This window comes from Ranitomeya variabilis, chromosome 6 (assembly GCF_051348905.1).
Source record: "Ranitomeya variabilis isolate aRanVar5 chromosome 6, aRanVar5.hap1, whole genome shotgun sequence".
NCBI classification, from domain to species: Eukaryota; Metazoa; Chordata; class Amphibia; order Anura; family Dendrobatidae; genus Ranitomeya; species Ranitomeya variabilis.
The window spans coordinates 549,107,586-549,122,488 of record NC_135237.1 but is presented as its reverse complement, the minus strand read 5'-3'; the positions used below and the strand labels follow the sequence as shown (position 1 = coordinate 549,122,488).

At 46.0% G+C, this 14,903-nt stretch overlaps 1 protein-coding gene across 1 annotated transcript in view; it reads left to right on the top strand.

Annotated features, from left to right (window-relative positions):
• KCNQ3 (potassium voltage-gated channel subfamily Q member 3) overlaps positions 1-14,903 on the top strand; it is a 262,622-nt gene that overhangs the window by 140,293 nt on the left and 107,426 nt on the right. The window contains exon 2 of the mRNA XM_077271251.1: positions 12,470-12,560. Coding sequence (XP_077127366.1) covers positions 12,470-12,560 — 91 coding nt within the window. The remainder of the gene's footprint in view (positions 1-12,469; positions 12,561-14,903) is intronic.

Here is a 14,903-nt window from a genome sequence, read left to right as displayed (position 1 = left end):
AAGTACGTGACACCTTAGCCGCAGACCAACCTTCAGATGCCCAAACACTTAGCCAAGATAATAATGCCCCCACCTGATCCTCTGTGCTCGCCTCAAAGTGCCTTGCTGCCAAAAAACCCTCCCAAGACGACCACACTGTCTGATAGGCATCCCACGTTCTAGGCGCGAGCGACGACCTAATCAAACCTTCTGCGTCTCGAACACCACCTGCCAAAGCTCCGCAGGGCATCTCAAGCCGACGACTTCTGCCTCCGGGACCAACAAACGGAAACGGTCGAACTGCGAACGAGAAAGAGAATCAGCAATAGAATTGTGAGAACCTGGCACATGGGATGCTGTCACATGCGCATTCAACGCTAAGCATGACAAAACCAACTGCCTCAGCACGCGCACCACAGGCGGCGATGACGCTGAAAGCCCGTTGATAGCGCAAACGACCCCCATGTTATCACAATTAAAGCGCACACGCCTGTCACGGAAATCTTTTTGCCATAAATGGACCGCCACAAGGATGGGAAAAATCTCCAACAACGCGATATTCCTAACCAAGCCGGCAGCAATCCAAGCCTCAGGCCATTGTTCCGCACACCACTGCCCGCGAAAATACGCTCCAAAACCAATCCCCCCTGCGGCGTCCGTAAACAACTCCAGCGTGTCGCTATCCATCACCTCATCCATGATCAATGAGCGCCCATTATAGTCCTTCAAAAACTTGTTCCAGACTACCAAATCCTCCCTCACCTCTGCAGACAATCTGATGAAATGATGAGGGGCACGAACTCCAGCCGTCGCATTAGCTAACCTTCTGGAAAAAACTCTCCCCATGGGCAAAACCCGACATGCAAAATTAAGTTTCCCCAATAATGACTGCACCTCCCGCAAAGATAACTTCTTTAAACGACAGGCCCTGGCCACGTCAGCCCGAAGACCTTCCACCTTCTCCATCGGCAAACGAAACTCCCACCGCACCGTGTCGATCACAATGCCCAAAAAAGAAAGACACGTGTCCGGACCCTCAGTCTTTCCCGGTGCCAGCGGGACACCGAACAAATCAGCCACCCACTGAACCGCGCTCAACAACCTCCGGCAACAATCGGACCCTGCTGGGCCGACGCACAAAAAATCGTCCAGGTAGTGGATGATAGAATCACAGCCGGACACATCACGGACCACCCACTCCAAAAATGAACTAAACGATTCGAATAAGGCGCATGACAAGGAACAACCCATTGGTAAACACCTGTCCACAAAAAACCCCCCATTCCAAAAACAACCTAACAATCTAACACTGGAGGGGTGAACTGGCAACAAACGAAAAGCTGATTCAATGTCCGTTTTTGCCAACAGCGCCCCTTTTCCACACCTGCGCACCCACGCCACCGCTTCATCAAAAGATACGTATACCACCGAGCAAAGCTCTGGTGCTATACCATCGTTAACGGACAACCCCCGCGGGTAGGACAAATGATGAATCAGACGAAATTTACCCGGCTCTTTCTTAGGCACCACCCCCAGTGGTGACACCACTAAATCAGGCAAAGGTGGCGCCTCAAACGGGCCCGCCATACGCCCCAACAACACTTCCTTCCCTAACTTTTCAGTGACCACCGCACCGTGCAACAAAGCAGAACGTAAATTCTTAACCCCTTGTGGTACCACAAAATTAGGTGCCGGTATCACAAAGCCATCCCTAAAACCTGAAAATATTAATTCGGCCTTCACCCTATCCGGGTATCTACTTAGATAAGGGGCCATCTTTTCCAAACTCACTGGAGTCGCCCCCTTGGGTATTACCAGCCCCTGACTTAGGCTTGCCTTTTTTAAAACATTTTGCGGCCCCATGGGAAGAGCCGCTACAATGGGAGCAGAGGTGCTTAAATTTGCAGTTGGACCCAAACCTGCACTGCCCCTCATTGAACTGCCAGCATAGTCCCGGCTTACGCTCTCCCGAATTACCCGACTGTGTCCCGGAACCTGACCCACCGGCCTGACCCGAGGATCCGGATCCCCCATGAAAGGAATGCCCGAATTTGTACTGCGCCATGACCCGCAGCCACAAACCGATATCCTTCTGATCCCACCTTATAGCAGGCCGGATAGCTTTCCGCTGCCGAAATTGCTCATCGTACCTGAGCCATGCCTGCCCCCCGTAAACCCGATAAGCCTCACCAATGGCATCCATATAACAAAACAACCCAGCGCCGTTCTCCGGAGCTTTTTCGGCAATCACGCTGGCGAAGATCGCAAACGCCTGCAGCCAGTTCGAAAACGTCTGCGGAATCAGCCGCCACCTCCGCTTTTCCTCATCATCTTTCTTGCTTTCTTCCTTTTTCCCCTTATCCAAATGAAACTTCTCAAGCGGAAGCAACGAAAAAATCTCAACGTATTCATCCTTACCAATTTTCTCTTTCACTTCCTTTTTAAGATGGGCCCCCAAAGGACCCTCAAAACATACATAGACTTCCCCGTGAGCCCTATCATCCAGATGCACCCTGCATTCCTTCTCCTTTTCTGTCTGCACCGACACGGAAACCGGAGACGCCTGCACCTGTGCTGTCGCCACCACACCAACTGTGGGCCCGCAAGGGGCTACCCAAGCAGCTAACTGCCTCTGCTCCAATAAACCCCTATCCAACCTAGTCAATAAAGCCTGAACGCTTTCTAACACCTCCTGCACCCCAACGCCCCCTGCAACAGCAGCCCCATGCACTACATCTGCACCAGCCATACTACCCCGCGTACCACCAACAACCGGTACGGACACATTTGAAATACTTGGACTAGACACAGACATATACTCACCAGGCTGCGAGGAGGCTGTGACTCCTCCAGCCGGAATGCCGGTCTCCTGACGTCCCTGCTGCCCGCACTCCTGCCTCGGCGGAACTTGCTGTGATCGTTGCACCTCGTACGAAGGACCCGGTGCCGCCGCTGACGAATAGGGTGTCCCTCCGCTTCTGGACGACACGCTCGCTGGTCCTGGTGCTCCTGCCGAGTCCCACTGTGTGACACACGCACGATCAGGCAGCGCTGCTGCGCCCCCGCTGTTGTCCGGTTGTGCAGGATAGCTCCCTGCTCCCGACGACCGGACCGGCACCTGGCTGGGCCGCCCGTCACCGTCCGCCCCCACGCTGGCTCCACCGCTGCTCACTTGAAGAGGGACAGGCCGTGCGACAGGAGCATCGCCGCTGCGGCCCCCCGCACTGCTAAGCCTCCCTCGCTGCCTGGCGCGCGCTGGCTCCGCCCCCCTTCTCGCACGAGACTGAGGCCCAGCAGCCGCCGATGAGGCCTGCCCGGCGATAGGATTCCTCCCAGGCCGGGGCCTGCTGGCAACGGTACTCACCGGCGCCCGGCCTGGAGGGTCCCTGGAGGGGCTCCTGCGCCTGCGGGAGGCCCGGGGAGCCATATCTGGGGACAATCTTTCAGGAGGCCTGCATCTCCGCGCACGCCGCTCCGGCGGGGACGCCGCTGCAGCCACCGTGCTCCCGCCGAGGATTCCTGCCACCTGCGCCTCCAGCCAGCCATCAGGGTGTACAGCAGCCGCTGCCCTGAGGCTCTCCAAGACCCGGTCCAACGCCGACATGGTGAGAGATATGCTCCGGGGGTTTGAAGAGCGGGAACTGACAGGCCCCACCCCTAACTACCCCATATAACCCCCCATCCTTAGTTCCTCCTCCCAATTACCCTAAATACCCACCTCCAACCCCTTGTCATGCTGGCCTCCGCTCAGGCCTTGGTTGAGGGGGTTGGGCGGCCCTGCTCCAGCCATTACTTTTGCAGATGTGAACTTCCACAGACCCTTTGCTGCAGCCTCGCAATGATGTCAAAATGTGTTTTTCCTTTACTGCCTGTAGGACAGGGAAAATTTGACCGGTTGACTGAAAGGGTGACACAGATCCCACTGCTGCTACAAATTGTCAAGAAGGACACCAGAGGGGTCACGCAGATCCCACCGCTGCCACCAATTGTCAAGAAGGACACCGAAGGGGTCACCAGATCCTACCGCTGCCACCAATTGTCAAGAAGGACACCGAAGGAGTCACGCGGATACCACCACTGCCAACAATTGTCAAGAAGGACACCGGAAGGGTCACCAGATCCCACCGCTGCCACCAATTGTCAAGAAGAACACCGGAGGGGTCACACAGATGCCACTGCTGCCACCTGTTGTGAAGAAGAACACTGGAGGGATCACTCAGATCCCTGTTGTGAACTCTGTGTTCAGGCTCCCTCTTGTGGTCACTGGTGGTATGGTGTGACTTTTGCTTTGGGCTCCCCCTGGTGGCTTTGCCTGTTATCCTGCTGGTCTCTGGCTATCAGCTGGTTCGTTATCCTCTGGGAAGTTCCTATATAGCTCTGTTTTACTTCCACTTGTTGCCGGCTGTCGATGTAATCAGTGCTACTCAGATTCCTTCTGACTACCTTGCTCCCAGTCCATCCAGGATAAGCTAAGTTTTGTTTGCTCATTTTTTGATCAGCAGTGTTTATCATGTTTTCTGTTCCAGCTTGCTAAAATGTAATTCCTTCGCTTGCTGGTTGCTCTAGTGGGCTGAGTTTCTCCCCACACACCGTTAGTTGGTGTGTGGGTTCTTGAAATCTCAGGATGGATATTTTGTAAGGGTTTTTTATTGATCGCATAGACCCCTGCTCTATTTTCTGCTTTCTAGTACTAGTGGGCCTCTTTTGCTGAATCTGATTTCATCCCTATGTATGTGCCTTCTTCTTACTTCACCGTTAATATTTGTTGGGGGCTTCTATATCTTTGCGGATTATTTCTCTGGAGGCAAGCGAGGTCTTTCTTTCTCTTTAGGGGTAGCTAGTTCCTCAGGCTGGCTCGAGACATCTAGGAATTTTTTAGGCACATTCACCGGCTACCTCTAGTTGTTTTGGATAGGTTCAGATTTGCGATCAGTCCAGTTACCATCTCCCTAGAGCTCGTCCTTAGTTTAATCACTTGCTGATCTATTTGTGATCCTCAGCCACTAGGGATCATAACAGTACAGCCGGCCCGCAAAGTGTTAATTGCATGGCAGAAGCAGGAGAAAAGAAGCCTTGAGAAATTTTTTTTTTTTTCCTTGTTGTTGCCGTGTGTCTAGCTGCTGTGCTAGCTTCTCTCCTCCTCTTAATCTTGGTGTGGCTCTGAGTTCAGCTGCTGACATGGATGTCCAGAGCTTGGCTTCCAGTCTGGATCATCTTGCTGCTAGAGTTCAGAGTATTCAGGATTTTGTTGTTCACAGTCCTATGTCTCAGCCTAGGATACCTATTCCGGAGTTGTTTTCTGGAGATAGATCTAGGTTCCTAAATTTTAAGAACAATTGTAAGTTGTTTCTTTCTTTGAAACCTCGTTCCTCTGGTGATGCCGTTCAGCAAGTTAGGATTATTATTTCCTTTTTGCGTGGTGACCCTCAAGATTGGGCCTTCGCATTGGCGCCAGGGGATCCTGCATTGCTCAGTGTGGATGTGTTTTTTCTGGCCCTTGGATTGCTCTATGAGGAACCTAATCTTGAGAACCAGGCTGAAAAAGCGTTATTGGCCCTCTCGCAGGGGCAAGATGAAGCAGAGGTGTACTGCCAGAAATTTCGGAAATGGTCGGTGCTTACTCAGTGGAATGAGTGTGCCCTGGCTGCAAATTTCAGAGAAGGTCTTTCTGAAGCCATTAAGAATGTCATGGTGGGGTTCCCTATGCCTGCAGGTCTGAATGAGTCAATGACTCTGGCCATTCAGATTGATCGGCGGTTGTGGGAGCGCAAACCTGTGCACCATTTGGCGGGGTCTTCTGAACAGACACCTGAATCTATGCAATGTGACAGAATTCTGACCAGAAGTGAACGGCAAAATTATAGACGGCAAAATGGGTTGTGCTTTTACTGTGGTGACTCAGCTCATGTTATCTCAGCATGCTCTAAGCGCAAAAAAAAGGTTGATAAATCTGTCACCATTGGTACTTTACAGCCTAAGTTCATTTTGTCTGTTACCCTGATTTGTTCCCTGTCACCCGGTTAATGCCTTTGTAGATTCAGGTGCTGCCCTGAGTCTGATGGATTGGTCATTTGCCAGGCGCTGTGGTTTTGATTTGGAGCCTTTAAAATTCCCTATTCCACTAAGGGGAATTGACTCTACGCCATTGGCTACGAATAGACCTCAGTACTGGACACAAGTGACCATGTGCATGACTCCTGTTCATCAGGAGGTGATTCGCTTTCTTGTATTGCATAATTTGCATGATGTTGTCGTGTTGGGTCTACCATGGTTGCAGACTCATAATCCAGCCCTGGATTGGAAAGCTATGTCTGTGTCAAGTTGGGGTTGTCAGGGAATTCATGGTGACGCTCCTGTGGTGTCAATTGCTTCGTCCACTCCTTCTGAAGTCCCAAGTTTTTGTCAGACTACCAGGATGTATTTGAGGAGCCCAAACTCAATTCTCTACCTCCTCATAGGGACTGTGATTGTTCTATAAATTTGATTCCTGGTAGTAAGTTTCCTAAGCGACGACTTTTCAATTTATCTGTGCCGGAGCATGCTGCCATGCGGAGTTATATAAAGGAGTCTTTGGAGAAGGGACATATTCGCCCGTCCTCTTCCCCTCTTGGTGCGGGATTCTTTTTTGTGGCTAAGAAGGATGGTTCCCTGAGACCTTGTATTGATTATCGCCTTTTGAATAAAATCACGGTCAAATTTCAGTATCCTTTGCCATTGTTAACTGATTTGTTTGCTCGCATTAGGGGGTCTAGTTGGTTCACCAAGATAGATCTTCGTGGTGCGCATAACCTTGTGCGTATAAAACAGGGTGATGAATGGAAAACTGCATTTAGTACGCCTGAAGGCCATTTTGAGTACCTGGTGATGCCTTTTGGACTTTCTAATGCTCCTTCAGTCTTTCAGTCCTTTATGCACGACATCTTCCGTGAATATCTGGATAAGTTTATGATTGTGTATCTGGATGATATTCTGTTTTTTTCGGATGATTGGGAGTCTCATGTTAAGCAGGTCAGGATGGTCTTTCAGATCCTGCGTGACAATGCTTTATTTGTGAAGGGCTCAAAATGTCTTTTTGGAGTCCAGAAGATTTCTTTTTTTGGGTTTCATTTTTTCTCCTTCTACTATTGAGATGGACCCAGTCAAGGTTCAGGCTATTCATGACTGGACGCAGCCTACATCGGTTAAGAGTCTTCAGAAGTTGTTGGGTTTTGCTAATTTTTACCGTCGCTTCATAGCTAATTTTTCTGGTGTTGTTAAGCCTTTGACGGATTTGACCAAGAAAGGTTCTGATGTGACTAATTTGTCCTCTGCGGCTGTGGAGGCCTTTCGGGAGCTGAAGCGCCGGTTTTCTTCGGCTCCGGTCTTATGTCAGCCAGATGTCTCACTTCCCTTCCAGGTGGAGGTTGATGCTTCCGAGATTGGAGCGGGGGCTGTTTTGTCGCAGAGAACCTCCGATGACTCTGTGATGAAGCCATGTGCTTTCTTTTCAAGAAAGTTTTCGCCTGCCGAGCGGAATTATGATGTTGGTAATCGGGAGTTGTTGGCTATGAAGTGGGCATTTGAGGAGTGGCGACATTGGCTCGAGGGAGCTAAGCATCGTGTGGTGGTCTTGACTGATCACAAGAATTCGATTTATCTCGAGTCGGCCAAGCGGCTGAATCCCAGACAGGCTCGTTGGTCGTTGTTTTTCTCTCGTTTTGATTTCGTGGTTTCGTACCTGCCTGGTTCGAAGAATGTGAAGGCTGATGCTCTTTCTAGGAGTTTTGTGCCTGACTCTCCTGGAGATTCAGAGCCGGCTGGTATTCTTAGAGAAGGGGTGATTTTGTCTGCCATCTCCCCAGATTTGCGACATGTGCTGCAAGAGTTTCAGGCGGATAGACCTGATCGCTGTCCACCGGAGAGACTGTTTGTCCCGGATAGATGGACCAACAGAGTCATCTCCGAGGTTCATTCTTCGGTGTTGGCGGGCCATCCTGGAATATTTGGTACCAGAGACTTGGTGGCCAGGTCTTTTTGGTGGCCTTCCTTGTCGCGGGATGTGCGTTTCTTTGTGCAGTCTTGTGGAATTTGTGCTCGGGCTAAGCCTTGCTGTTCTCGAGCCAGTGGTTTGCTGTTACCTTTGCCTGTCCCGAAGAGGCCTTGGACGCACATTTCCATGGATTTTATTTCAGATCTCCCTGTCTCTCAGAGAATGTCTGTCATCTGGGTGGTGTGTGATCGTTTTTCTAAGATGGTCCATTTGGTGCCCTTGCCTAAGTTGCCTTCCTCCTCCGAGTTGGTTCCACTGTTTTTTCAAAATGTGGTTCGTTTGCACGGGATTCCTGAGAACATTGTTTCTGACAGAGGATCCCAGTTTGTGTCTAGATTTTGGCGGACCTTTTGTGCTAAATTGGGCATTGATTTGTCTTTTTCGTCGGCCTTCCATCCTCAGACGAATGGCCAAACCGAGCGAACTAATCAGACCTTGGAGACTTATTTAAGATGTTTTGTTTCTGCTGATCAGGACGACTGGGTTACTTTTTTGCCGTTGGCCGAGTTTGCCCTTAATAATCGGGCTAGTTCTGCTACTTTGGTTTCTCCTTTCTTTTGTAATTCGGGGTTTCATCCTCGTTTTTCCTCGGGTCAGGTGGAGCCTTCTGACTGTCCTGGAGTGGATGTTGTGGTTGATAGGTTGTATCAGATTTGGAATCATGTGGTGGACAATTTGAAGCTGTCTCAAGAGAAGGCTCAGCTCTTTGCCAACCGCCGTCGCTGTGTGGGTCCCCGACTTTGCGTTGGGGACTTGGTGTGGTTGTCTTCTCGCTTCGTTCCTATGAAGGTCTCCTCTCCTAAGTTCAAGCCTCGGTTTATCGGTCCTTATAAGATTCTGGAAGTCCTTGGCCCTGTGTCATTTCGTCTGGACCTCCCAGCATCATTTGCTATTCATAATGTGTTCCATCGCTCGTTGTTGCGGAGGTATGTGGTGCCTGTGGTTCCTCCGGTTGAGCCTCCTGCCCTGGTGCTGGTTGAGGGAGAATTGGAATACGTGGTGGAGAAGATCTTGGATTCTCGTATTTCTAGACGGAGGCTCCAGTATTTGGTTAAATGGAAGGGCTATGGTCAGGAGGATAATTCTTGGGTTGTCGCCTCTGATGTTCATGCAGCCGATTTGGTTCGTGCCTTCCATGTGGCTCATCCTGATCGCCCTGGTGGTTTTCATGAGGGTTCGGTGACCCCTCCTCAAGGGGGGGGTACTGTTGTGAACTCTGTGTTCAGGCTCCCTCTTGTGGTCACTGGTGGTATGGTGTGACTTTTGTTTTGGGCTCCCCCTGGTGGCTTTGCCTGTTATCCTGCTGGTCTCTGGCTATCAGCTGGTTCGTTATCCTCTGGGAGGTTCCTATATAGCTCTGTTTTACTTCCACTTGTTGCCGGCTGTCGATGTAATCAGTGCTACTCAGATTCCTTCTGACTACCTTGCTCCCAGTCCATCCAGGATAAGCTAAGTTTTGTTTGTTCATTTTTTGATCAGCAGTGTTTATCATGTTTTCTGTTCCAGCTTGCTAAAATGTAATTCCCTCGCTTGCTGGTTGCTCTAGTGGGCTGAGTTTCTCCCCACACACCGTTAGTTGGTGTGTGGGTTCTTGAAATCTCAGGATGGATATTTTGTAAGGGTTTTTTATTGATCGCATAGACCCCTGCTCTATTTTCTGCTTTCTAGTACTAGTGGGCCTCTTTTGCTGAATCTGATTTCATCCCTATGTATGTGCCTTCTTCTTACTTCACCGTTAATATTTGTTGGGGGCTTCTATATCTTTGCGGATTATTTCTCTGGAGGCAAGCGAGGTCTTTCTTTCTCTTTAGGGGTAGCTAGTTCCTCAGGCTGGCTCGAGACGTCTAGGAATTTTTTAGGCACGTTCACCGGCTACCTCTAGTTGTTTTGGATAGGTTCAGATTTGCGATCAGTCCAGTTACCATCTCCCTAGAGCTCGTCCTTAGTTTAATCACTTGCTGATCTATTTGTGATCCTCAGCCACTAGGGATCATAACAGATCCCACCGCTGCCACCAATTGTAAAAGATATCAGCCAGGAGGGGGTCATACTGAGCCCACCGTGCTGTTATCTTTTTGTTATGAACATCCCTTTGCTGCCACCTATCATAAGGACAATTACACAATTCACCGATGATTAACAGATGAGGCTGCGGCTGTTACCACTAATAGGCCGGTTATTGGGAAACTAACATTGGGTGTTTGGTATATACACCTCTGATTCCAGTGCATGAAATATATATATACCCTGGTATGGTCACTGCTAACTCCACGATAACCCAAGAACTACCTGTTGCCACCACCAATCATTTTTTTTACAGGTCGATCAGATGCCTGGTTTCTGGTAGTGTATGGGTTTCAGGAGTGCGGTTTACAGAGCAAAAGGAACAGAACTGTTAAATTTTAAAATTAATCTAGAATGATAGACATTGTTTATAAAAAGTATACAAATTATTTTGAAAAGGAGACAAAACAATACAGCGTATTCAATTGTATAAAATAAAATGGATTAACAGAGAAACGTACTACGCTGGTCACAGAGATGACTCAGCTTAGCAAAGGAGAGCACTTCCATTGGAAGCGTCCAGTGAACATGAGTCATGCATACACTAATATGTACCTCTCTACAGGAACCCAGATCATAATTTGCCTTGATCTTTTCTCAGCACCTAAGTTACACCCACACAGGGCTCATAACTGGGCTGGTCCTGGGATATGACTTCAGGTTCAGAAAATTATGATATTCTCAACATTCACAATATCTTCACTCCTGAGGATCACAGGCGTTCAATATCAAAGTCATATTTTTTATCGGAATTTTACCTTTCCATGTATAGGAAGCATGTCATGGCTGTTGTCAGTGATTTGGCCACTACTGATTTGGGGCTTGTAGGCTTTTGTCACAGTTATGAAAAAATATGCATATTCTTCTCCGATTAATCCTGAAGTTGAAAATGTATGTCCCATTAATAGCGGATTTATACAAACCCCAATATTCATAACATTTCACCAATGCCTAAATGTCTAGTTGCAGATGTAAAGTTTCCTTTCAACTCAGCATGTTTTTCCTGGGGACAAATATACTTCTTCACTTCTCCGTCTATGTGTAAACACATGGGCTTTTGGTAGCTGGATCACAGAAAAGATCTCTCCTGTTTCATTACCTTTATTATTTTGGGGAGTCTTAATTACTTTTGTCACTTTTCAGCTATACGTAATTTCCTCCCTTCCAATATGTCAACTGTGCAATTCTACTTTAAGGAGGCTCTTAGTTTGCCTTGAGAGATTCTGTGTGACAGAGAGGGGGGGGGGGGTGAATGCCCCCTCTCTGGAGATGTGTTATGAAGTTATAATGTTTTCTATGACAAATGTATTTAGAAAATTCTTACATTTTCAAGCTTTAATTCAGAGGGCAGAAGAAGGCAAATGTTGAAAAGTCGTGGACAACTTCAACTTTTGGTTAGGTCTTCCTTTTAGCTACATACATGAAATTTGTCTTTCTATTTCTTTAACTTAGTCACCCAAAGCTATGAATTTTTGTAACATATGTCATTACCTTATTTTGCCTTCTATACTCCCAAATACTGTGCAGTTGTTCATACTCCTTTACAAAATGCTTTTATCTGCTGCTCAACCAAGATCTGTACTCTGTTTACAAACAACCAGAGTTGGAGAAGTCTCCTTTCTACTTTCCACTCCTCTACTCTAACAGGGAAACCTACCTTACCCTGTAACTAGTATGTGGATCTTGAAAGATCAGCAGTTGAAAGCAGCTTATAAAGAGGTATGAACTGGTAATGTGAAACAGCACTGCAATGTTTGAATGAGAAGTAAGGAAAACAAGGCAGGGAAAAATGCAATAAATTTTAATTTAATCACTCTTATGCTACTCATTTTTCTTTCATAAAATTATTATTTTTTCTTTAATTAACTATGGTAATTAATTTAAATTGCTGTGTAAAATGCCGGTTGCTGGGTTTCTCCTTTCAGAAAATACATGGAGCATTACGGCTATGCTCACATTATGAATACATTTGACTCCACTTTTGCTTGTTTAGGGCTGAAGCCCCTAGAAAGGGGATTTGGATAGCACCCCAATGGAGCCCCCACAGAGTAATACACTATGAATAGGTAGATAATTGATTTTGTGCTCGGTCAGACCGAGGTCCAGCAGTGTTTGTCTTTTTAGGTGGAAACAAAAGCAAGGTCTACAAAGTGACTCCTCACTATAGTGAATGGCTTCTTCAGGGGTTCTGTATGAATCCTGGTTTTCGGGGGCTACATAAGGAAGCCCATGACGGAGTCTCAAATGTGGGGTGAAACGTAAAGTGAACATAGTCTTTTATTATTTTTTTGTCATGTTTTCACTTCCACCATATCGATAGTGTAAAAAAAACAGCTTATAAAATAGTTCCTGCCACTTTAAAGTCGTTAATATATAAATGTGATATATATTTTTCAGGTTCCTTATTGTCCTCGGGTGTCTGGTGTTAGCGATCCTCACAACCTTTAAAGAATATGAAGATATTTCTGGAGACTGGCTCCTGCTTATAGTAAGTGGCAATCTCCATCACTAAGCAGTTTTCTTCTACAAAAGTTTTTTTCATTGCGGACAATTATAAAATCTAGTGATAAAAGTTTATTTTTTCTTACTTTATTCTACCATTGTTTTTTGTGTGGTTTCCATGTGGGTTGATCTCTAGAATTCATGTATGGGCCGTTTGAAGGGAAGGTGTAATAAAAGGTGACCTATTATTTAATGTTAAATTCTAGTTTAATTTAATTTAATCTATTTAATAAAATGAACAAAAATTCTTTCAGTTTTTACTCCAATTATTATATTGAAAATTAAACTCCCACTTCATGTTCTTCACATAGATGTTCTCAGACCCTGTGTTTTGCTGTATATAGAGGAGTTATCAGTCATTGTACAGGAGGAGGAGGTGAGCTGTGACATCACCTATTGTGAATGGTGGATCCTGTGTTATCTACTGTATATAGAGGTGTTATCAGTCATTGTACAGGAGGAGGAGGTGAGCTGTGACATCACCTATTGTGAATGGTGGATCCTGTGTTATCTACTGTATATAGAGGTGCTATCAGTCATTGTACAGGAGGAGGAGGTGAGCTGTGACATCACCTATTGTGAATGGTGGATCCTGTGTTATCTACTGTATATAGAGGTGTTATCAGTCATTGTACAGGAGGAGGAGGTGAGCTATGACATCACCTATTGTGAATGGTGGATCCTGTGTTATCTACTGTATATAGAGGTGTTATCAGTCATTGTACAGGAGGAGGAGGAGGTGAGCTGTGACATCACCTATTGTGAATGGTGGATCCTGTGTTATCTACTGTATATAGAGGTGTTATCAGTCATTGTACAGGAGGAGGAGGTGAGCTGTGACATCACCTATTGTGAATGGTGGATCCTGTGTTATCTACTGTATATAGAGGTGTTATCAGTCATTGTACAGGAGGAGGAGGTGAGCTATGACATCACCTATTGTGAATGGTGGATCCTGTGTTATCTACTGTATATAGAGGTGTTATCGGTCATTGTACAGGAGGAGGAGGTGAGCTGTGACATCACCTATTGTGAATGGTGGATCCTGTGTTATCTACTGTATATAGAGGTGTTATCAGTCATTGTACAGGAGGAGGAGGAGGTGAGCTGTGACATCACCTATTGTGAATGGTGGATCCTGTGTTATCTACTGTATATAGAGGTGTTATCAGTCATTGTACAGGAGGAGGAGGTGAGCTGTGACATCACCTATTGTGAATGGTGGATCCTGTGTTATCTACTGTATATAGAGGTGCTACAACAATATTCATATAGCACATAGCATAAGTATGTTACTGGTCAGTAACTTAACATTATAGTTCCTTCAATCAAATTAGATTATAGAGTAAAATTCTCCAATATAATTCATTACTACAATTAATTACCAGAAAGTAACCAAAAACAGTCATAATTGATTAAGGACAAATATAATTTTATTGACAGCTATTAAAACATATCCATAATTGCTTTAAGGGGAAATCAAAGGGATCAAGTAACGAGAGAGAATGAATAATCAATTATAAATAAAAGATTTAATTGAGGAAAAGTCATAGCGCTCTACACAGGCCCAAGCACGTTTCGCACCTTGCGTTTTCAAGGGGCACCGCTGAAAGTCATAGGAGATTGGAAATCATACAATAGATTAATACAGTATTGTGGAAGCGATCTTAGGTTCAACTGCCTAAAGAAAACTGGTATAAAAGATAAAAAAAATAAAACAAAAATGTAAACGTTTAAATCACCTCCCTTTTCTTAAACAAAAATAGCAAAATCTAAGCTGTAAAAAAATGACATATTTGATATCTAAAATTATTCATACAATATGGTGCATGCTGAAACAAGATAAAATAGCCAAAATTGCTGGGTTTTTTTGTCACTTCATGCCGGCCAAAAATTGAGTAAAAAGAAACTATGGCTCCCACAATACGGCAACTGGAAGTATTTTTTTTTTTGCAAAATTCCATTTTTTTATAGTAGTGAAACAAAGAAAATTCGACGTTAGTGCTGACTTGTACAGCAAAGTTTTCTGGCCATTTTTTGCATAAAGTAATTGTCAGAAAACAGATAAAAAAATAAGCTACAATAGAATTACTGTTTTTTGTTTTTTTTTCAATTGCCCCATTTCAAAATCAAAATTGTCCTGGAAATAAAAAGATAAGTCTATGGAAAAATGGAAAATTTATGGCTCTTGGAAGGCGGGGAAGAAAAAAGTAAAAATGTAAAAAAAAATGAAAACATCGCCTATTCGGGAAGGGGTTAAAGCTTCCATTAAAGAGGTATTACCGCCCCAGAAATGGCATGTCCTGAGTAACTTGTGAGAAAAAAGCTG